Consider the following 25,369-nt stretch of genomic DNA (forward strand, 5'->3'; position numbering starts at 1 on the left):
AGATTGATTTGTGTTAAGAACCGTGCCCCTGATGTATCGTCTATTGTGTTAGTAGGTTCATATAGACGTTGGTAAAAGGAGTGAAAAATTTCATTTATCCTTCTGGGGTCAGAGTGCGTAACTCCCCTGTGATCTGTCAATCGTGTTATATGCGTATGTGGTCGGAATGCTCTAGACAACCCCGCAAGAAATTTCCCTGCTTTGTTGCCAAATCGGAAAAGCTTAGCCTCATAGATAGATCTGCCCAGCCTTTCCTTTTTTTCCAACCATGAATCTAAATGTTGTTTGGCCTCTATCCACTTATTCTGATTTTCAGAAGTCGGATCTGTAAGAAAAGTAGAGTAGGCCTCCCGGAGAATGTCGCTACATTCTCTATATTTTTGAAATATTTGCTTTTTCTTGTATGTCACGTATGATATCAGTCTCCCCCTTATTACCGCCTTGGCCGCTTCCCAATACAAGACTTGATCAGTTCTGTGTGCTGCGTTATCAGTGTCATATTCTAGCCACCATCCTTTTAGCATTGTTTGAAAATCTTCTTCACTCGCTAACGCTGATGGAAATCTCCACTGAAAATCCCCCCCTTTAGGCTGAGCGTCTCTCAGCACTAATATCACCGGTGCATGATCCGATATTACCATATTGGTGATGTCAATTTGTTCTATTCTCTGTAGTAAACTTGAACTCAGAAATATATAGTCTATCCTAGACCATGATTGATGGGCCGGCGAGAAATATGTAAAGTCCCTATCGTCTGGATGTGAGTATCGCCATCCATCACTAAACTGTGTGTCATGTGAGAGATCTGGTAAAACGTCATCAGTGGCTAAGTTTGTAGTGGGAGCTTTTCGTTTTCTATCTTCCGCTGCATGACTGAGTTGAAGTCACCCCCTACTATCTTCTGAATGCAGGTGTCTGCTAGGATTGCAGTCTGTAGATTTTGAAAATATGTGCGATTGCTGAAGTTAGGTGCATATACATTATATACACTCAGTTCGCCCATTTGCGTGTCTAGCAGTACATGCAATAATCTTCCTTCAGTATCTGAGGATTTCGAGCGTAACGTGGACGTGAAATTTTTGTGAACTAGCAGTATTACCCCATTTTTCCTGCCTTTTGCTGGAGATCCATGAACTTCTCCCACCCAATATTTGCGCATACGAAAAAAATCTTTCTCCTCCAGGTGTGTCTCCTGGAGAAGAGCCAGGTCCGCTTTCAACTTGCTGAGGTGTCTCAATACCAGAGATCTTTTATGTGGGGACTGGAGACCCTTAACATTCCATGTCACTACTCTCATAAAACAACAGAATGCATTGTGTTACAGTAGTTGATTTTACACCATATATAAAGTCAAAACTGTATTGTATGTCACAGCCTAGCACCCTAGTAGAGAGATGTAAGTGTTCAGTTAAACCTTCATATGTTCTGCGTACATTTCTGCCCTTAACCCAACAACCCCAACTATGGTGAAATCCCTTCACCTTCCCTGGTTCTACCCGTAACCCCTTCCCCCCAACCTTTTTACTTTTTTTACTTCTCTTTTTTCTGACGTGGCCTTCTCAAACCTGCCGTCAGATGTATCTAACATATAACGAATTTAAACCGTAACAAGATACCTTTGAAAAAGCAATCACTCCTTACTTGGGCTAACATTTGCGTATAAAACAAACCCTTCTTATATCTCGCGTCTTCCCCCTCTTATCAGGATATATCTGTCCAATCACCAGGAACAATTAGCACCAGTCCCGTGCCATACTCACGGCTCAATTCTTTCTTCTTGACCCAAAATAATCTTGTCCCCTCTGGATCTCTACCCATGCCTCGGAGTTTGTTGTAGTCTCTTTTCTTTGGGTGGCGATCCACTTGCATGGGCTCCATGCTGTTGTGAGTTTCCTGCTAAGGTTTCTTCTGTATGTGTAAGAGTAGTAGAATCTTTGAGCAGGTCTCTCAATACCGCTTCCGCTTCTTGATGTTCAGTGTAGGTTTGCATTGTGCCGCTTGGTGTGGTGACTTTCAGTATTGCCGGATATTGAAGTTGAAACTTTATTCCTTGGTTATGGAATGCCGTACAGATCTTGCTAAAAAGTTTACGTTTCTTCGATACTTCTGCCGAGTAATCCCCGAACAACATCACAGTGGCGCCATTCAACTTTGTCGGTCCCCGTCGTGTTTTGTATGAACGCAATAGCGCCTCTTTATCTGAATAGTCCAAATACCGCACAATCACTTGTCTTGCTCTTTTTTGTGAACTCTGAGCTTGTTGTGAGTTCTGTCTGTCTGGACCCACTCTGTGTGCCCTTTCCACCTTACACGGTCCTTCCATGTTCAGTATTTTCGGTATCTCATATTCGCAGATGCGCCTTAACTGTGAAACCGGCACTGACTCCGGGATACCAACGACTCTGATGTTGTTGTTTCGTCGTGACCTATTTTCAAGATCATCAATTTTGGATAGCATCCGCTGTTTCTCTGTCAGTAGCTCCTGTAACTTTCCATGTGTGTCAGCAGCATCATCTTCCAACATAGATATGCGTCGTTCCGCTTCATCTAGCCGAGCTCCATGTTGGGCAATATCATTTTGTATCGACTGCAACGAGGCTGATATCGTGGACGCTAAGGTGTCCTGTATGTCTGGCGTTATCCGGTTTGCTACCTCAATGGCTAATTTCTTGTAATTGAGCATCGCCGCTCCAGGTGTCGATTCCTCTCCTTCCCCTTCAGACTCTATTTCATCATGATCTGATGCTGGTCTGCTAACCGTCTGCTTCTCCTGTTTCTCCTTTCTTTTAATCGGCGGCATGTTTTGTTCTCTGTCGTGGGGTATATGATCTGCAGCTATTATTCTAGACTTTCTTGTCTCCACGCTGTCCAGCACAGGGCGGGGTTAGAGGGGAGTAATGGCGATTCCCGTCTCTCCACCCGCTACCCCAGGATTTGGCGCCAAAAATGGTCTCCGGTGCGGTGTCTGGTCTGCGGGGACCCTCAAATCCCGTGCTACCACCCCGGGATTTCTGGTTTTTCTCGCCCGGTTTATATAAATGCCGTCACCGCTCCCCTCTCTCAATCCCGTGCCACGCTGCGGTGCCCGACTCCAAAGTCGTCTTGCGAGCTGGCGGGCTTATATCTACCGCCTCGCCGGGGTCTTCTCTGCTGCCTTGCCAGTTAGGTACCTCTTATCTTGTATTTTCTGTAAGATGTTAGATATGATTGTCGCTTTTTAGACACGGCAGGTCCGGAGAGCTCTTTTCCCCCTCCTTACATGTCAGCGCCGGAACCGGAAGTCGGGGACCCCTTTATTAAAGGGGCTGTCTACTTTAAGCTGATCACAAAGCTCCATTGATTTTGTCCCCCAGCCATTAGCTGAACTCTGTGTGGGTACCGGGAAGCATGTGTTGCATTTCCCTGTAGCGCCACCAAAGGAGAAATTAAAGGGCGTTTTCCGGTCTTAAAAAAAATTGTGTGCAAATGGTTTTACTGCAGTAAGATTAGTCACTTACTAATGTGCTGTCTGTAGCTGAAATGCCTCTGTAAACCAGTCTCCCATGCATTCACATGACAATGCTCCTGGTGTTTTATCTTCTGCCTTTGTGACGTCCCGCACGCTGAAACCATGGGTATCTCCCCTCACCGCGTCCCTTTAGTACGGGACAGCACATTCCTCTGATCTCCGCTGCCCCACTGCAGAGCTGTGTATTAAAGGGTAACTTAACGTTCAACAAACTTCTAACATGTCATAGTGACATGTCAGACGTTTTGATTGATGGGGGTCTGAGCACGGAGACCCCCACCAATCGCTAAAACGAAGCGGCAGAAGCGCTCGTGTGAGCGCTCAGCCGCTTATTTTCTGTTCGGCTTTTTCTGTAAATCAATGTAGCGGTGTACGTCTATATGCCCGTACTCCGATACATCGGCTTTCCGGAAAAAGCCGAACAGAAACTAAGAGGCTGAGCGTTCACACGAGCACTTCTGCCACTTCGTTTTTGCGATTGGTGGGGGTCTCCGTGCTCGGACCCCCACCAATCAAAACTTCTGACATGTCACTACAACGTAATTGCGGGGGGGGGGGGGCGCGATGAGCTGTTAGAGGGTGTCGCCACCCCCCCCCCCAATTTCTAACGATTTAGATGCTGCGATCGGTATTGACCGCAGCATTTAACGAGTTAAACTAACGGGATCGCGCTCGAGCAGGATTCCACTTGTTACTCTGAAGTGTCGGCTGTAACGAACAGCCGACACCCGCATCGTATGGAGCGTGTTTACTCCGTGAGCCCTTTCCATACTTCGGATCCCCGACTTTGGCGTATGGAAACGTCAAATGTCGGGAAGGGGTTAAAAAGCTTGAATACCCCTTTAAGGGTATGTTCACACTGAGTTTTTTTGCGGGCAGAAAATTCTGCAGATTTTCATCTGCCTGCACGCCGTTTGCCGCATATTTCGCAGCGTTTTTCACCCGTGGCCATTGAGCGCCTCGGGCAAAAACGCTGCGAAATATGCTTTCTCTGCCTCCCATTGATGTCAATGGGAGGCAGAGACGTAAATGCCTGAAGATAGGGCATGTCGCTTCTTTTTCCCGCGAGACTGTTTCTCCTTGGGAAAAAACCGCCTCCGCCTCCCATTGAAATCAATGGGAGGCATTTTTGGCGCGTTTTACGCGTCCGTTTAAAAAAACTCTGTGTCAACTGACCCTAAGCGTTACATAGTGGCCATTGAAATCATAAATGTGTTGAGTCCTCCAGCGTAAGAGACACTTTTATAAGTCGCTCTCCTCTCTGGCTAAAGGATAAGGGTCCTGAATGGGGACCTCTCCTTTTATTAACTCAAAATTTCCAGATTGATTTTTAAACAATAGGTTTTCTGGACAAGACGTTGCCGATCTTCTAGCTGAGTTTTGTTTTGGGAGACGCTCTCTCTCTCTCGCTCTGTAGGTTTTCCTCTTTTATGGGCTGTCTATATGTTGCCCGGTTATCTACGATGTTCATGTTTCATTGTGTAATGTTGCACGTGGTTGCTGACCTGCAGTGTATGGAATCACACGCCATGTGCATGCTTTACTTTATTTTGTTACCTGCTCGTAATCGTGTTTGTTCAGGAACACCGGCATGTGGCCAAGATTAGTAAATGATTTCAAGGTGCAGAGAAGTCGAGGTTATTTAGGGTCTAATTAGGTTTCTTTTCAATGCTGCATTTTAAATATTTTGTGTGTTTTTTTAGTTTTTCATTTTCTTATAACCAAAGAGATTATTAATACAGAATACATAAAACAAAATAAGGGGGGGGGGGGGGCAACAAAGTGTCCGCCAGATATAGTGTAGCATTTCTGAATAGGTCCAATATCTCTGTATTTATAAGGGTTGTTTACGTTTTACAATCCCTGTTTGTGTCCCACTGGAGCCCTTGAGCGATCAGCTGTGATCTGTGCGGGACGCGACATGGCAGCAAGTGTTTAAATGCCTCTGCAGCGCCACCACAGGGGAAATGAAGCATTACACAGTTTCTATTTGAATCAATGGGCTGTCTGTGTAATGCAGGACAGGATAGGTCCTCCTGAGCGGGAGACGCTCTTTGTAGCTGTTCTTTGCCCTGGCTAAAATATGGAGGACCTTAACAGGAACCACTTCTATTAAATTAAAATTATTAAACTTTTTTTTAAACCGGACACACACTTCTCTAAAGACTACGTTTGCAATCAGCTGATCAGAGGGTCCGGCTCCTGGAACCCATACACCTCTGCTGTTGCAAGAATGTATTACAAGCCGGCCAATCAAATGAATTGTCGATCTGGTAATACATGGCCGGGGCCCCAGGAGCAGAAGCTTTTCTTGTTTGTTGACTCTCAGCTCGGGCTCTATGACATCTATAGAAGACAACCCTTGTAAAGAGAACCCATCACCTCTCCTGACACTTCTGTTTTAGCAAATATTTGTTTTCGCCATAAAATAACAATTCCAAAACCTCTTTTCTTAGATCTCTACATTGTATCGTTCCTTAGTTATTCCTCCTGGAAATGTATGAATAAATTGACCACTTGGTGTTACCATTCTGCTTGTCGAAGGGGTGTGTCCCTACGGTGTCACTTTGTCAGCATTGATTGGACATTGTCAGTCTGTCGGGACGCACCCCTAACTTGTAGCGCCCACTTATCAAATTAAACATTTCTAGGAGGATTAATAGAGGCAAATAGAGTTCCAGAAATTATATTTCATGGGGAAAAAAAAGCATTTACTAAAACAGACATGTCAGGAGAGGTGACCGGTCCTCTGTAAGTATTCTCATGTTCGGTATAATGGATCTAGCCAGTATTCACTTCTTAAAAGGCAACAACAAGTTCTCCCCAAAACACTGATTTCTTCTCATATCAGGTATGAATAAAAGAGCTAGTGAGAAAATACACACGTTCTGGGCTGTATCTGTGTAATATGAAGGTTATAAAGAAATAGTAACGCCTCTGGTTACACTTACTAAATTGGGGAGAAATTATCTAATATTGTGCCAATTGGCGAACAAAGTAAATTTGCGGAAGTTTATTTAAAGGAACAACCCAGACAAAAGTGAGTGTTCTGCCTAGTGCAGGGCCAGAGCGGGAGGAGCGAGGACTGTCGGTCTCCTTTAGGATCCCTGTGTCATGCTCCGCCCCCTCAGGCCCTTCACAAGGCGTAACACAGTGGAGTAGGTCTACTAAGCAAAATAGGTCCAAAATGTATTATGCATTTTAGATACTTTTTAGAACAGTCTAGAAAGTTGCTAAAGTATCTAAAAAAATAAAAATGGCCTTGCTAAGTCGCTACGGTTGTGATATTTTTTTGGGGCGTGATTAATTTGACGCAGGTCCTGCCTGTCTGGTCTAGTTTGATCCAGTCTAGGAAGTGTTCATGAATCTCCCCATTCTTGCTTATATCCAGTTGCTGAAAACCCACACAGACCTAATACATCTCACAGCTGAGGGTTTGCTACAATTTTATCCAGTCTAGACAATTCTTTGTGAACTCCAGGCTAATGCATTTATCCTGCACAGATACATTGCAACAAACTAACAGAACAGAAGAGAAAATTGTCTATAGTTGATGTAGGATTTTTTAGACTGGATAAAATTGGAGCAAACTTTCAGCTGTTAGAAGTATGTTGGTGTCGGACCCCGCATCAACCATATACTGATGACCTATCCTGTGGATAGGTCCTCAGTATGTAAAACCGCTCTGTGCCCGGACAACCGCTATAAGGCTCATTTTGTACGTAGTTTTGTATTTCTTGTATGTTAAAGGAGTTATCCGGGGACCAACAATTGCATTGCAATAATATATTTATGTGAAAAGAAGTCACTTACTAATATACTTTAATTTAAATTCTGTACTAAATCTTGCAGCTCAACCCTCGTGAATTGTTCCCGGAAGTCCTGGAGCTTTTCTAATAATGATGGCGCACCGACACGGCCCCACGTGACTGAGGGCTTGCTTCCTGTGCTGTTCATGTCGGCGTGTTCTCAAGAATATGACCGCAAGGGGCTGTCACGTTGCCTATAGCTGGAGTCCCCGGGTAGAGCATCAGCTAGCGCTTTGCCCGGGGACTCCAGCCCTGCTCCCGACATCACTCTCCATATATGGTCAGTGAATTCTGGGGTTTCCTATCGCTGGAGTTCCCGAGCAGAGCATCAGCTGATGCTCTGTTTGGGAACACCATCGATGGGAAACCCCTGAAGTCACTGACCATATATGGACAGTGATGTCGGGAGCAGGACTAGAGTCCCTGGGCAGAGCATCAACAGCACATGAAGCAAGGGCCGTGTTGTCATTATTAGAAAAGCTCCAGGACTTCCAGGAACAATTCACGAGGTTTGAACTGCATGATTTAGTACAGAGTTAAAGTACATTAGTAAGTGACTTCTTTTCACATAAAATTGCATTGCAATAATATATTTTGGTTTCTGGATAACCCCTTTTAATGTTTCTTCCTGTTTTATGTTCTTTTTTGACTCTCTTCATGTTGATTTGGATATTAGCATTTTGCTCCTGCTTGCTTTGACTTTCATACGTCCCGCTCCCATAGACCAACGCTTCATTTTCTGTCTCCTTCTCGTCATCAATCCATATTGAATGTCCCAGTAGAGAGATTATCTCTTATAGTTCAGCACAGAGAAAAAAAGTCTTAAGACAGATTGCAGCATCTTTTTCTTAAAATACTTCTTAAAATACATTCTGCATCTTTATCCTTTCTTGATGGTGCAGAAAAGCAATTTTACCCCCCAGTTTTCTGTCCATTAGCTTTATGAGGAATAAAACACTTACACCCCCCACCTGCTGCACCGCTAGCGTCTCCGGATATCGGATTGATCCAGATTTAAGGCTTCTTTAGAGCTTTCCAATTCCCTTGAATTTCAAGTGCTCCGTGTCACGCTCTCTCTCTCTTACCCCCAAGGAGTCTCTCAATGGTTCGGTAATTGAAACCCTTTATGTATAGGGTAAGTGGCTTCCACAAACGGATTACCGTGCCAACTTTTCCAATATGCGTTCACCTGGTGGTTTCTCTGTAGCAGATTATTACTTAGAGGCTTCAGCTGCCACGTTGACATTTTTTTTATTTTTTATTTTAAGCATTTAAGTTGTGGAGAAGCATTTGCAAGATCAGATACAAGTTCTTCGTTTTTATGCCAGTCCCTCATATGACCGTTCTTCAGAGTAACACTATATTGTAAGTTCCTTGTCGTGTATCGTCAGCCAATAATGGATATCCCCAGCCCCATTAACAAGTTAAGCCTGAACAATTACTATATAAGACCCCGTTCACATCATGTTTGTACTGGACACTAGGAAAGCTCCCGGCGTACATGCTAAACGTGCCCATGGGGTTAGATTAGCCCGATGGGGGCCATAAGTTTCATTTGAGCCTCCATCGGGTCATTATAAGTCAGTGTACCGAAAAAAAGGGTTATGGTATAGTGTAGTAGACTACATTATTATATATAACAAAAACCCATAGCGCATATTTTGTTTTTAACTTGGGAGCCTATGGGTAACGGATGACACTGTATGGCATATGTCCGAAGAATCTGTTTAACGTATACGTCCCAGTGTATACGCTAGACATATGTCAAGAAACGTGATGTGAATGGCCCTTATATGGACTATGCACTAGTTTTTAAGATGCACCCACGTTGAAACAGAAAGTAAAGGAAAAAGATGTCCCACCAATTAGACAACTCTGGTAGTGAAGGTGTTCTTGCAAGATTCCTTAAAGGTGTGGTATATTAAAGGGGTGAATGGCTGCTTCCCTGGTGGTCTAGTGGTAGTGGTGGGCTGATTGGCTGCTTCCCTTGTAGTCTAGGGGTAGTGGTGGAGTGATTGGCTGCTTCTCTGGTCGTCTAGGGGTAGTGGCAGGGTGATTGGCTGCTTCCCTGGTGGTCTAGGGGTAGTGGTGGAGTGATTGGCTGCTTCTCTGGTGGTCTAGGGGTAGTGGAGGGGTGAATGGCTGGTGGTCTAGTGGTAGTGAGGGGTGAATGGCTGCTTCCCTGGTGGTCTACTGGTAGTGGAGGGGTGAATGGCTTCTTCCCTGGTGGTCTACTGGTAGTGGAGGGGTGAATGGCTGCTTTTCTGGTGGTCTAGGTGTAGTGGTGGGGTGAATGGCTGGTGGTCTAGGGGTAGAGGAGGGGTGATTGGCTGGTGCCCTGTTGGTCTAGTGGTAGTGGAGGGGTGAGTGGCTGCTTCCCTGGTGGTTTGTTAGCAGAGGAGTTTAAGGATTTTTCGAAGATCTAAAAAACATTAGACTGACAGGAGAATATATATATATATTTTTTAAAATATTCACCTAAATCCACCGCCGCTCTATTATATTTGTTTACTTAGCTGCAGCTCTGACGTGCCCGTACGTTCAGCGTTCTTGTGCCGTACAATGCTGAGGATATACTATCCTGTCATTGCTGCTGCCGAGTAAACAAAGACCAGCAGGGACAACCGGAGTGGCGGAACTGGAGCGATCGGCAAGGGATTTAACAGGCGAATGTTTATTTTAAAAATTTTTATTGCACATCCTACGGTCAGTCTACTTTTTTTTTTTTTTTTTTTTAAGATCACTTAAAAACATGGCGTCCAGTGTTTTACTAGTCTCTCCATGCTCCAGCAATGGGTTATACGGGTCCATTCTATGTAAGTGAAGCGCGCCGCCTACTGTGCAGGTTAGGCATGCAGGGGTCCTGGGCAGAGACATTCATGTATTACATGGATGGCCATTCATTGGAATATCCATCATGTAATACAAGGTTTCCTCTGCAGGGGGCGCATGTCCTCTTATCTGATTGGCCGTTGCTTCACGTGATAAAATGAACGGGTTGCCACAGGTCCGGCTCCCAGCACCCCTGGTAAACCGCTGTATTAGGTGGTGGCTCCAGTCTGTGGTGGGACAACCGCTATAAGGCAGATGTCAAGTTGGGGGTTTTATAAATGATATGTTACTGTCTTCGGGTGCCGCTTATCTGATCTTTTCATTGTCGGTAGCGATTTGCTCCTTTAGGCCGTGTTCACAAGTGAGGGATTGGCTGCAGATTTTTTTCTGCGGATTTGATGGCCTCTGCCACTGCGGAAATTTTCTGCTATGAACAGAGCCTTGGGTCTGACTACAGTGACCACCTTAACTGCGTTGTCTGTGGGAGTCTGCAATCCACCTGCTGTATCATTATCGCCTTCTCTTCCCTATGCTTTACACTGCAGCTCTGCTTTTTCAGATCTACTGCTGTTTGTAAACACAGGATCAGCTGTGATGTGTCAAAAATGGAAGTCAACACCCATGTAGTATAGATCCTTTATTAGGCCTCCTTAACACGATATTAACCCTTGTTTTTCATGGTTAATTGACCACCGCTATATAAAGGGATGTGAAACCATTTATTTTTTTTCCCTCTTCTGCAAAGTTTGACCACATGCACTGACCGCTGAACTAATGATGAGCAGTTGATGGGAAGTTTGTGGTATTTATGCATATCCGCCGTTTCATTCTTAATACGTGTCTTGTCTTCACTTTTGATGATTTACAAGAAGTTTCTTCAGCGACGGCATTAAAAGGATTTTCCCAACACGCAAATTCAATCCGCACACAAACCTGCCGCCATAAGTAATGTCAATATTATAAAGAATGCGGTTATCTGGATCCTCCCCGCGCCTAGTATGTAGCGTCCTAGGTTCATGGTTGGCTATATAGGAACACTGCTTGCTGAACTGAGCGGGCTCCTAATTTTTTATTTTTTAAGTATCGTATCTCTTTGGTTTCATGTTTTGGGTGTGTGTAGAAGTAGAGCTCGGTTGTCTCCGTCAGTCCCATAGATTGTGAATCGTCCTCTTGCGGGCATGCTGGACCACCACTCCATTCAAACTCCTCCTCGCTGCGGTCGTGCCATGAGTAAGAACGGGAAGGGGTTATAAATGTAGATCTTGGCACAACGTCAACGAAGTACTTTGCGTTACCGTTCCCTTTGTCAATGGCTCAGGTGAATAACTTGAGACTCGGTATCGGCAGCGCGTACACGAATTGGGGACGTGCTGCCAACGTGATGCAGATACATGGGGACGAGCGATCATGGTAACGATCGTTCTTCCCCAGACATTACTAACGATTGCTGCTTGTGAATGGATGTAACGAGCGCCGATCGACGTTCTGTACCGGCCATCAGTGCTCGTTTTCACGACCAGTATCGGGCCGTCTAAAAGTATCTCTAGAGAAGGGATTATGGGTTACGGGACAGCCTCGCCCTTTAGGATCCCATCTTCCAGTGTCAGACACAAGTGGACGGCAGTGACTATACAACGTTGCTGTTATAAAGGACTTTTAGGCTGGGTTCACACGACCTATTTTCAGGCGTAAACGAGGCGTATTATACCTCGTTTTACGTCTGAAAATAGGGCTGCAATACGTCGGCAAACATCTGCCCATTCATTTGAATGGGTTTGCCGACGTACTGTGCCGACAACCTGTCATTTACGCGTCGTCGTTTGACAGCTGTCAAACAACGACGCGTAAATGGACTGCCTCGGCAAAGAAGTGCAGGGCACTTCTTTGCCACGTAATTTGAGCTGTTCTTCATTGAACTCAATGAAGCACAGCTCAAGATTTACAAGCGTCTCAGACGCCTCGTAAATTACGAGGAGGAGCATTTACGTGTGAAACGAGGCAGCTGCAAACAGTCTGTCTTTTCACACGTAAATGCCTCTCATCGTGTGAACATACCCGTATAGAGATTTTTTGGTATTTGTTTACCGGAGTATTTTGTAATATGAGGTTTTTTTTCTGCAGCGGCCGTTACGCTTACACTTAAAGTCATTTCGGAAAGTATGTCAAAAATAAATGTTTTTTGCATGGGAATGTAGAATAATGTCACTGAGTGATTTTTGATTTTCCAGCGAGCTGTAGGCTCAGCAACGTCTGCTCCTTACAATGGATTTTCTGTACGTTTCGCCGCCGCAGTTATTCTCAATTGTTAACGTCTCAAACTGAATGATTGCAGTAAAAGGGAATTTGTGTAAGATTTCTCTAATCATACCGGAGAGCATTAAAGCTCTGTTTCCACTCAATAGTTGTAAATATCAGTGACGTGTTACTGCGCCGGCTCATTAATCGGTCATTTGCTTCACGTATCGCCTGTTCTTTTCTTGCCACTAACGTTTCTGATAAAGAGCAAATACAATTATTTCTGCTCCGAGTTTTCTCTCTACACTCGGTTTCTTTTATTTTTACAAGTTGCTTTTTTTTTTGGTTCTAGTAGTAAAATTGGCATCGGTCTCGTTATTGTAGTGACGGTGTGGCACCGCTTTGTCTTTAGTCTGGAATGGGCAGCGGTAACACTCTCCTCCCGAGAGGGCTTGTCTTATTTGGATAACACCTTTCCATATGCCCTTTTGGGGTATATTGACATCGCGAGGGTCCCGCTTTATACCTGGGCTGAAGAAAACTAGGTATTACATGGTCGTATATTCATTTGAAAGAGCTCCAGGTAATATTAAGGGGGTTGTCCAAGGACAGGGCATTTTTTTTTTTTTTAATACTGTTATACGGTATATGATCGGTGGGGGTCGGACACCCGAACCCTGCATCGATCGGCTGCCTCCGCGCACCGGGTGATACGCTATGGTCGTGTCTGAAGTAGATGTCTCCGTAGACTGTATAGTGGCCGTCCGGCAGCTCTGCTCCTATTCAAATGAATAGCAGCAGCGGTTCGCCAGTTTTATCAGTTTCTATACCATTACAGCTGCTGTTATTGCGCCGACAGAGATTATATTTAAAGTGGTACTCTGGTTTTAGCAAATATTATTTTTTTTCATAATTAAAAGTTAGCTTTCCAATATTTCTGTATTCATTCCTCGTGGTTTTTTAGATCTCTGCTTGCTGTTATTCGGTAGGAACATTGTTTATTTCCAGTGGATACAATTCTGTCCCTGGTCATGTGATGGACACACAGGTGCTGGGATCGTTACAAGTCACAGCTCTGATACACATACTGTAACTGTAACGATCCCAGCACCTGTGTGTCCATCACATGACCAGGGACAGAATTGTATCCACTGGAAGTAAATAATGAATGTTTCGTGCTCTCCGATAGCTCCTCATAGAACAAACTCCCCTTATATCACCTGTTGGAGACATGGCATGTACCCCCAGTGTACACGTAGGGTGGCCAATAGGCCGGTAAACGGCTGGCCCTGCCAAGGAGACTACTGGGGGAAGGTGCTTTAAAAAAAAAAAAATAGATAAATAATATCACGAATAGCGGGCGCCAGTATTTATGAATAAATAGAGAGTTTGTGTGCAGTCAGGTTGGTTACTCCTTTGTCAGGTGGCTTATCCCTAGGAACGTCAGGAGTAGGTCAAGTCTGAGTTTGGCGGCAGCGGGCAGGGCGGCCGGACATGTGCACCGTGCCTACCCCTAGAGTCAAGAGCAGAGGAGGAGGATACTGACCGAGTTAGTCATTGGTGAAGATTGACTGAACTGTAAGATTTAGACCTCATAAACTTAGACCAGGCAGTCTAAAGATGCGCCGAACTTATCACGGTTGTGCACGTTGGACGATAAATTTGTTGCATCTTTCTAGACCCTTTTCTATTCCGTACTCCAATTCTTGGTTGGCTCGGGGCTCGTATGGCATATTTTAAGCCACACCCCTTCCCACTAAACCACGCCTTCTTTTTGAGACTTTTTTTTTTAAGTTTCTGGTGAGACGCAAATATCTTCTCAAATTAGTCTAAAATGCGTGATAATTTGGCGCCTTTTTCGACACATTATTGACACTGACACAGTAGTAAATCTGCTGAATTGTCTGTTTTGAGGCTTTTTTTTTTTTTTTTACATTTTTTACATTTTTAAAAAAAAAATTTTTATTTTTTTTTACCCGCTCCGGGTTGTATTCACACTCTCTGGTTTGAGACATTTTTTTTTCTGCTGCAGGTTCATGGCAAAACAACTCCACAAACTAGTGTGTCAGACGCTAAACCTGGCGCGTATTTTGGGTGAAAAGGTGGCAACCCCAGAAACCACCAGTTGAGAACCGAGGCTCCGAAGTCTAGCCTGTGCTAGGAATCTGACCTGCTGCCAATGCAAATTCTACTTGCAGGAGTCCCAGAGAAGAGTCTACTACTTGTCCCATGCAAGTCTTGGGCAAAGTTCATTTAAGTAGTGCCGTTCTCCCTCCCTACTTTACTTAAAGGGGTCCTTGGTATAGACCAGCTTGTCCCCTTTATTGTTTACCAAGCACAGCGCCGTGTATCTGGTTGTGGCTGTGCTTGGTATTGCAGCTCAGTCCCATTCACATATATGGGACTGAGCTGCAGTACCAGGCACAGCCACAGGTAAAAGTACAGCCTTTCGCCTTGTAGTCAATGAAGAGGGGCTGACCGCTACCGATCTGATATTGATGACATATCCTAAGGATAGGCCGTCGATGGCAAAGTCCCGAAAACCCCTTTAACAGTCCTAGCATTAGTTATTTTCATGTGTCCTGATCTGGTGTCTCTTTGCATGGTGCTAGGGATAGACCAAAATTTCTTGAGCCATGTCTCCCCGTCCTCTTGTAGTGTCTAACAATTTTTGAGCTAGTATATTTCAGGAGCAAGCGAGCGCCGATCCAGACCTGCAATCACAATTCTTCTGGTTGCTATTGGAAACAGTCAACAAGCTTGCACACTACCGAGATCGGGCTGTGAAAAACAGTCCGATTGTCGACTGGATATCCCAGCCCGACCTCGGTACAGGTGAACGGGACTTCTGGCATCATAGACATTTTATGGTGCTAGCAGTCCCTGCCTCCCCGCGATACTGCTGTTCCGTACTGAACAAAATGATACAGTATGGAACCGCTGTTTTGCGGGGAGGCAGGGACCACTAGCATCATAAAATGTCTGATGCCAGAAGTCCCGTTCACCTGTACCGAGGTCGGGCTGGCAAATCCGGCCGACACATGGACTATTGTGTGTGTGTGTGTGTGTGTGTGTGTGTGTGTGTGTGTGTGTGTGTGTTATTACTATTAAATAAACTGAAAAAAAAAATACCAAGAGATATTGTAAAGAAGAACTCCCATGAAAGTTTTTATTGCTCTGCCTGTTTGTAATGGGCATCGTGTACACGTATATGATATTTATTGCCTCACCGGTCGTCTAGCTTTCAATGCATAGACCCTGTTCGGCTCCTCCCGTGTGGTCATGTGATCTCTAAACTGACTCGCCGATTCACACAGCGTCTTATGTGTGGCCCGGAAGCCACTTTCTCTGAATCTCATAGACTTACATCGAGAAACCGGCCTCCGGCCCACACATAAGACGCTGTGTGAATCGGCGAGTCAGTTTAGAGATCACATGACCACACGGGAGGAGCCGAACAGGGTCTATGTATTGAAAGCTAGACGCCCGGTGAGGAAATAAATATCATATACGTGTACACGATGCCCATTACAAACAGGCAGAGCAATAAAAAAAAATCATGTGACTGCATCTTACGTTTTTTTTTTTTTATATAAAGAAAATAATTCAGCCTATATTACTATAATAATTGTACGTATGTTTTGTGCAACTTTTGAAATACTTTTTATTAAAAATTATTTTTTACTTTTTCAGATACAGCTGCTTAGTATCCTGTATTCAAAGCAGCTGTATCATTCGCTAAGACCTGAATCCATCAGGTCAGCGGGACTGATGGGTTCAGTGTCAGCGGGTCCTGCGTGATCCACCTGTAATCAATCACAAGTTATGAACTTAGATGTGATCGGTAACAGCTCGATCCTGCAGCAGGGATACAGTGAGGGCACTGGTTTATTTGTGTGTTGGGGGGCACAAACAAATGCTAAAAAGACCCCCATTTTAGCTCACCTGGGGCTCTGAGGAACAGCTCATATAGCTACTCGCTCATCTCGCCTATAAAATGCGGAATTAGCCCTGCCTCCTATTCCTTAATGCACAAATAGCCGGCCTGCCCTCTCCAACCCTGCCTGCCAATCAATCTACGTTTACATTCCCCAGCATACGGGAAAAAAGTGACACGCGACCTTGCAACAATCACAAGCAATCAGCCGTGATGGATTAGCTGCGATGGTCACAAATTAGCTTTTTTGAACATTGAGGTGACATTGCGGTAATCCTGCACATTTCCGTTACTCGTGGACAAAGGTGTGTCATAGTGAAGCCCAATCCTAAAGTGCAGAAGTAACATCCTTACTGCAATCAGATGACTGCCGCAGGTCTGGCTGCGCTAACCCAACATCCACCATAGATCAGTTGTTAGCGCTGATAGAAGCCGCATGTGGACGCTCAGTTCCTCTGCAGGGACCATGTAATATCTGGACCTGTCGAGTACGCTAATCCCCATCCCTTTCCTGAATGCCCCCCTGCTATTGGCTGGCAGCATATGACCTCATAAGCTGCCAGCCAATAGACTAACAGATGCAGTACCGGCATGCCGTGTCAGTACCGCAGAGCATTATGTCGGGCAGCCACAGGACGAGGTGGGAGGAGACAACATTGTTGCGTTCTGTACACGGTCTCCTCTCCTCACTGATTGGATTGAATGGCGCCCAACGCCAGCGCCGGGGGGCAACCCTGATAAATGAGACTCCATTTTATTTACAGGTGACGTTGCGGCGGGGCAGAGCTTCCTCCTGTAGCTCAGCCTGACGGTGCAAGTATGAAATCGATTAAACGATTCCGTCTAAAAACAGAATCGTCACAGTCCTCCAGGGCGAATTAATCGGAGTAATTTGATTAATCGCCCAGCCCTACTTTGTGTTTTTGTTATGGAATTTTCCTTTTTTCATACACCGTCAAACTCTAATCTTACACACTATTATGTGTAAAGACTAATATAATACTGGAACTGGCAGGTATACAATATGTAATCATAGACCAAGCACCAAGTCTGTCCTGACGTATAAATCTTCATAAATACACCTCTTTCCTCTTCCAGGTAGCATTGACCAAAAGAGCTGACCCAGCTGAGCTGAAGACGATATTTGTCAAGGTAAGGGGTCCTCCTTTTATTCTGTGACGTAGACAAGACCAGTGTTACATGTCAAGTACCCCAAGAAGTAACATTATAGTACCCCCTGGCGATCATCACGATCTGTACTGCACCTATTAAATGCACAGCGTGCAAACAGTTCCTGTACCCCCTAGAGACATGGCATGCACCCCCTAGAGACATGGCATGTACCCCCTAGAGACATGGCATGTACCCCCTAGAGACATGGCATGTACCCCCTAGAGACATGGCATGTACCCCCTAGAGACATGGCATGTACCCCCTAGAGACATGGCATGTACCCCCTAGAGACATGGCATGCAGCCCCTAGAGACATGGCATGTACCCCCTAGAGACATGGCATGTACCCCCTAGAGACATGGCATGTACCCCCTAGAGACATGGCATGTACCCCCTAGAGACATGGCATGCAGCCCCTAGAGACATGGCATGCAGCCCCTAGAGACATGGCATGTACCCCCTAGAGACATGGCATGTACCCCCTAGAGACATGGCTTGTACCCCCTAGAGACATGGCTTGTACCCCCTAGAGACATGGCTTGCAGCCCCTAGAGACATGGCATGTACCCCCTAGAGACATGGCTTGCACCCCCTAGAGACATGGCTTGCAGCCCCTGGGGCGCACGTAGCTTAGGTTAAGACCCCAGAATGTAGACTGTTAAAATGAACTTTTGTAAATTCGAAGTATAAAGCTTCGTAAACATTTGGCTCCGTCTTTCTTTCATAGTATGCCAGCGTGGAAAAGGATGGAGAGCATTTTATGTCCCCATTTGACTTTGTCAGACGTTACCTGAACATCACAGGAGATGGGGAACCGAACCCCAAAACCATCCAGCTTTTGGCGGGCGTGGTGGATCAGACCAAAGATGGGTGAGTGCATATTGAAATGATTTGTGTGGATAATAGTGATGGATATGTCAGTCGCTGGAAGGTGCTTGATATATCAGTCACTGATCTTGTGGGTATTGCTCAGTGTACCCACAAGATGATGTCAGGAGCATGGTGGCAATCGTCACGATCAGCACAAAAGCCCCCCAAGTCTGTTATGGGTATTAGCCTATTCGGCCATGCCAGAGGCGGTGATACACTGACAGGCAAAAATTCTTTGGAATAAAATTTCAAATCATTTATACATGTGATCAAGCGATCGCCGCTTCAAGTTCCTTAATGGGACCCCAAAAATAAAGTCAACATATGCAGTCGGGGTGTGACCATAGGAGGGTATTCATATTGTTTGAAAGACACATAAAGGCAAGAGAGAAGGCTTATAATTTGAGAAAAAAGACCAGACTGCAACCCCCCCCCCCCCCATAAGATATCCTGTTTGGACATTTGAGCTGTATTTTTAGGGGGATGTTCACACAGTTCGTATTTGCTGCAGAAAAATTTGCAGCAAATCCGACCAAGATACCACAGGGACTATCGGACAGATTTGTTGCTGCGGACACCAGATGAGAGGATAAAATTCATACTTTCCTCCACCCGGTCTCCCATAGCGACACATCACTCCCCCCAGGGCTGTTGTCTGTGCTGCCGGCATCCTGCGATTGGTCACATGGGATGAATCTCGCACCAGACTGGGAGGAGAGAGGTGTCGCTATGGGCACGCCAGGGGAGGACGGAGTATGTTTTTTTTTTTTTTCTCGCGTTTTTTTTTCACATAGAGAAAAAAAATCACTTTCCCATTTGAACTCATTGGGGAAAGTCTAAAACAAATATGGAAGAATGAAAAATTCCGTACCGCCGGTCGACTTGTGTACGGAAATTTTCTGCAGCATGTGGATGATCTTTTTTTAAATACACCACGGTTTTTACGTCTGCAAATCCGGACGAAAAATCTGCAGCAATCGCGCTACGTTTGAATGAAGCCTTAGTGCCAAGGATGGGATTGGATCCTGTCCTGGGAGATGAGGAAATTCTTCCCCATGGATTTTCATTGGATCGAACACAAAATATATGGTCCTGTACTTGGTAGCCTGTAGATACTACAATCAATGAGAAGTCATTCATTAATCGTCTGGAGGTTGAAGACGCGATTACCCATCTACGCTCTCCTCAATAGGGCCAGCAATTATTGTCCTATGAAAACGATCGCTTATGGCGGTTTACGGGCAAGGATTCTCTATAGACACCATTGGAATTAATCGTAGCCTTGGCTGCTGCATGGACTGGCCTATCAGCAAGGGCCTAGAAAACATCCTGTCCCTCTAGTTATATGAAAATGCATTTTTGCTGTGTGACCCTTTTTGGATATCTCCCCCCCCCCCCCCCCTCCCCAGCCCGATTCCATTTACATTTCATATTTACAATAATTGCCAGGAACACGTTAATCTCTCCAGTATATGATATATTTCTTTCACCCCCTGGAAAGAGCAGTGGGGGTGATGGAGGGGGTGGCAGCGGCTGTACGGGAAGATTTCCTGATGTAGACGCGGCTCGGAGAATGGTTGCTGGGCTCCGGGTGTCGGCTCCGTTAATTGTTCGCTGACACATAATTCTCTTGTTGCCGGGCAACCCTGCACTTTGAAGCCTCTACAGATGCACTAAAAGATGACATTATATAATAGACTCGCACAACCTACTTTGAAAGGCATTAGAAGTCGTCGCGTGACACGGTTGCGGCCCCGCGTACAGTCTATTGTGCAAGTTACAATTATTTGTCATTTGGGCAAAATATTTATTTTTCTGGACGTTTCGAAAAATAATAATACGCTGTGGAAAATAACATTCTCAGTCCTATCAACCACAGGACCTAAAGACGCAGCGCTGCCGCTTCCCGACGTGATCATCTTAAATAAATGTCTGCATTGAAAATATTTCCTTTTGTGACTACCCTGTTAGGAGGATGACCTCTGATTTTCGGGGATTTGCATTCGGCATACAGACAACAATCATCAGTTTGCAGCTAATGTGACGGAGCCGTTCTGTGAAATGCTGTCCCTGACTTGTGTTGTAGGCGGTCCTGAATGTTTAATTATGTTGTAGGGGTTGTCGTCTTTGGACAAACCCTAACCGTTGGCCTATTTTGGGGTCTATGGAGGAATTAAAGGGGACCTCCAGCCTGAACCCGCACCCCTGTAGTAGCCGTAGACCTCGGGTGCGTCTATGCATTGTACAGACGGACCATTGGTTCCAGTGGGACGCAGTGTAAGACTTTGTGTTGGGAGAATGATTATGTGCCAACTGGCTCCCCAGCAATACTCTCTTCGTACATCTTCTGAACCCCACTCCTCACTAGTAATCAGCAGGAGTTGCCCAAAGTGCATAAATGGGATGTCTCCTCAAGATAATCCGGTTTTAGATTGAAGCCGGTCCAGTGATCAGCAGGTTTCTCCAGAACCCCAGTGATCCGCTGTTTTTGGAGCAGCTATGAAGGGACATACGTTTAGTGAACTTTTACTTACCGGCCGCCATTCGTGTGAATGGCTGAGCACGTGATACACGGGTGGGCCGGCAACTATTCTTCACGCTAGGGCCGGGCGATTATGACCTAAATCAAAATTATGATTAATTGAACGTGTCACCTCGATAACGATTAATAAACAATTATATAGGCCACACCCCTTTCTGCATGCCACGCCTACTATTTGCATGCTAAGCCATTGAATTCATATTTATTCCCTGAGCCTGCTGTATACTAATGTACATAATATACCCCCTGACTCTGCCCACACACAGTATATTGCCCCCATAGTGCTCCACACGCAGTATAATGCCCCTCATAGCTGCCCTCACGCATCATAGTGCCCCTCATAGCTGCCCTCACAATGTATAATGCCCCCCATAACTGCCCCCACGCTGTATAATTCCCCAATAGTGCCTGTTAAAAATAATATGCATACCTAACTCCATTCCAATGACCAGTGGAGGAGAACCCTCCGGTCTGCGCGGCGTGGTGCCGACAGGTGCTATGACGTCACTGACTCGCGTCCGCGTCCAGCGATACATAGTGAATGGTAGAGCAGGGACATTACGGCTCCCTGCTTTACAATTCGATTCAACTGTGTCTGAGTCCTGAAGATGCCGGTACAGTTTAAACCGGGAAAAAAATATTGATAAAACCGAAAATTCAATTAATTTAGATTTAGTTTTTTTTTTCAATTAATTGCCCAGCCCTACTTCACCCTCGTGTCGGCACGCATTCCCTCGGACATACCATATGTGCAGTTGCACAGGGGCCTAATCAATACGGGAGCACACGGTCATCTTTAAAAGCCGCGGTCTACTGACCAATTGCATGAGGTCATTATTTTATGGCTCGCTATTACTAGTGGATTGCTAGATGGACATATGGAGGAGCAAGGGGCCCATATGTTGTCCCTGCACAGGGACCCTCTGCGGTCTTGTGTGAGGGGGGGCTACATACCTCCTATATCCACATTATTGAGCGTGCCTCCATTAAACCATCCTCCACTGACCGGCACCAGTCACTTTGATAGTCTTGCTCTGTCTCTGTGCCAGTATTCTGTGATCGCTGGCATGTATGAGGTGCCGGCTATGGCAAGGCCAGGTTTTTAGCATTTAAACCAAAAAATGTCCCTAACAAAAAAAAAAAAATAGTCTCCAGATCCTGCGCAGCCTGATTAGATAAAACAGCAGATATTAATGTGAGGTTTTAATCCGATCACTAAAGGAGACCCCCGGAGGATCTGCTGCAGCAGCTGCATTTAAATTAACCCAATTTTTACCAGTTAATTAAACCGGCTATTTTCATCTTATTGTATTCCAGGCTCTCGTAAATGGGCCTGCGAGTAAATGACAACAGATTTACTCCCTAATAACGGTGACGTATTCACTTACTCAAATTACGAGCCGCACAATAAAGTAACTGAGCATCAATTTTACACAGTCAATTACATGTGGAGTTCTTTATGTCTAAAGAAGCCTAAGTAATGCCAAGCACACAGTCCGTGTTCTCAGCCCCGAGCGGCGGCGCGGAGGGCAGTTGCCGTGACAACGCGCTCTTTCAGGCTTAAACTAGCCCCCCCCCCCCCCCCAAACCCCCTGATTGCACATCATTAGGTGTCATTAAATAAAATTTAAATATGAACTTCAACATACTACTTAAAATGAATTCTTTTCATGTGCGGAAAAACAGGTGTTCTAGTCTACGACGGGCCGGAATATATTATCTGCCTGATCACTTTCTCCAGATAATGGAGGCAGCGAGGAGAGGACTCGCCGCCGAGCACAATGTGGACGCCAATAATCGCAGCACTAACTTACGTGTCTAATTAAAGCATTGAGATCTGGGCAAAATGCAAATTTTTATATTTTTTGTTTTTGAATTTTTGTTTTTTTTATTATTTTTAGAAAGATATTTATGTCTTGTGTTTGACACGGGGGATTTTGGATATTTTATTCATTGGACTTAATCCTTCGCTGTTCTCAACTCAACCAAATTGCTCCTTTTTGTATCCATGGTCCTTCTTTTAATCTCATCATTAACCTTTTAAGAAGTCTCCGAGTGCGTGAGAGTTTTTTTTTTTTCCTTTAACAAAAGACCGGGCTGCAGCTTTCATTGTATTAACTTGTATAGAGTTAATTCCTAAGTGATGCTTAAACCTACAGCTATCCCGAAGATTCGGGCATCATTTCTTTTCATCGGTTTGTTAAGTACAGTTGGGGAAAGAGAAACAAAAAGTTTCTATGACCGATTTTTGTTTTCGAGGTTCGCTTGTTGGCTCTTCTTTATTATTTATTGGAATGCTGTAAAATGACAACTTTCCAACGTGAATTTGCAAAATAAATGGAAAATATTTCCTGTTAGGGTAAGCTCCTCACATTTTGGGTCATGCCACAGAGCCCCACTAATAACGCAAGTGGTAAAAATTCAAAACAATTTTTTATTTTATTTGCAGCTATTTTACAAAATATTCTTAGGCTTCTATGGCAAACTATGATCAAGTTTCTTTACATGAGGGGTTTTGGCCATGTTGGGGTGGGGATGGTGACTGTGGTTTTGACCGTACATTCTCTGACTCCTTATTGTGTGGCGTTTTATACAGGGGCCACGTGAAGTCGCCACTAATAGAACTACACTATACACTGCTAGGTCTTTTACTCATTGTGATAGCTTTGTACAGACTTGAGTTGCACTCGTTTATAACTTGGAGCTTCATTCACACTTCTGGCTGTTATTGGAAACGGTCAACAAGCATGCATGTAGTCAGGCACACCCCTTACAGCTTATCGAGGCTCCTATAATGCAGGGAAATGTGAGGAAGTTTGTTTTTCCTACCTCAAATTACTATAAAAATGACACTTTACAGATAATCATAGCAAGCTCTGTGCGGATACTGAACCAGCAGGGAATGCTGGGAGATTTTAACTACGAAGCTCAACTCTACTATGAAGCTGCAGAATAGTGAGTACAGCTCTGGAGTATAATACAGGATGTAACTCAGGATCAGTACAGGATAAGTAATGTAATGTATGTACACAGTGACTCCACCAGCAGAATAGTGAGTGCAGCTCTGGAGTATAATACAGGATGTAACTCAGGATCAGTACAGGATAAGTAATGTATGTACACAATGACTCCACAAGCAGAATAGTGACTGCAGCTCTGGAGTATAATACAGGATGTAACTCAGGATCAGTACAGGATAAGTAATGTAATGTATGTACACAGTGACTCCACCAGCAGAATAGTGAGTGCAGCTCTGGAGTATAATACAGGATGTAACTCAGGATCAGTACAGGATAAGTAATGTAATGTATGTACACAGTGACTCCACCAGCAGAATAGTGAGTGCAGCTCTGGAGTATAATACAGGATGTAACTCAGGATCAGTACAGGATAAGTAATGTAATGTATGTACACAGTGACTCCACCAGCAGAATAGTGAGTGCAGCTCTGGAGTATAATACAGGATGTAACTCAGGATCAGTACAGGATAAGTAATGTGATGTATGTACACAGTGACTCCACCAGAATAGTGAGTGCAGCTCTGGAGTATAATACAGGCTGTAACTCAGGATCAGTAAAGGATAAGTAATGTATGTACACAGTGACTAAACTTTTTTTATATAGATTAATTCTGCGTGTAAACAGATCCGTTTCATTTGAAAACTTTTATATTTCTTACATAGGCCATTACTTCTTTATTGTAATGATTCCTCCTCTGTTTTGTCTGGTAATTTTAACCTTTTTATTTATTTTTACAGATTAATCTCCTTCCAGGAGTTTGTAGCGTTTGAGTCTGTCCTCTGTGCTCCAGATGCTTTATTCATGGTGGCCTTTCAACTCTTTGACAAAACAGGGAAAGGAGAAGTTACTTTTGGTAAGTGTTTTTTCTTTTATATACTTTTACATGTAATATCACGTACAGCAACATCATAGAAGTAGAAGAGGAGATCTGTACCAATCTGCTGTATAAATAATACTTTTAGCAAGAACAATAGGCATCAGCCCTTTAGTCCAGTCTGTCCTAAAATCTGATAACGACCGCAAAATAATTTTCAGATACACTGGAAAATAGGGTTTCCTGGTCAAATTTTATTGCCCCTTCAAGTGCCCCCTTCCTCCACTCTACTTATCACAAATATCTCTAAACAATACCCCCCCCAACCTCCCCGTATAGGGCGTTTTGCACAGGACGATTATCGGGCATATGAGTGTTCATAGAACGCCCGTTGCCGATAATTGTCCTGTGTAAACAGGCGAACTATCAGTAGATGAACGAGCAAACGCTCAATCATCTGCTGGTCGTATCGTTTTAAAAAAGTTTAAACAGGGAGACGCGCTGCCGACATGATGATAATAGATGGGGATGAGCGATCGGAGTAACGACCACATCCCCATCCATAGCTCCGTGTGACAGGAGCAAGCGAGCGCCGATCATCGATGTCTCGTTGATCGGCGCTCGCTGC

The 25,369-nt window shown here is 44.6% G+C and overlaps 1 protein-coding gene across 1 annotated transcript in view; it reads left to right on the forward strand.

Moving 5' to 3' along the window:
• SLC25A13 (solute carrier family 25 member 13) overlaps positions 1 to 25,369 on the forward strand; it is a 117,462-nt gene that overhangs the window by 14,735 nt on the left and 77,358 nt on the right. The window contains exons 2-4 of the mRNA XM_075827743.1: positions 17,420 to 17,473; positions 18,222 to 18,364; positions 24,665 to 24,780. Coding sequence (XP_075683858.1) covers positions 17,420 to 17,473; positions 18,222 to 18,364; positions 24,665 to 24,780 — 313 coding nt within the window. The remainder of the gene's footprint in view (positions 1 to 17,419; positions 17,474 to 18,221; positions 18,365 to 24,664; positions 24,781 to 25,369) is intronic.

This window comes from Rhinoderma darwinii, chromosome 5, assembly GCF_050947455.1.
Source record: "Rhinoderma darwinii isolate aRhiDar2 chromosome 5, aRhiDar2.hap1, whole genome shotgun sequence".
Classification (NCBI taxonomy): domain Eukaryota; kingdom Metazoa; phylum Chordata; class Amphibia; order Anura; family Rhinodermatidae; genus Rhinoderma; species Rhinoderma darwinii.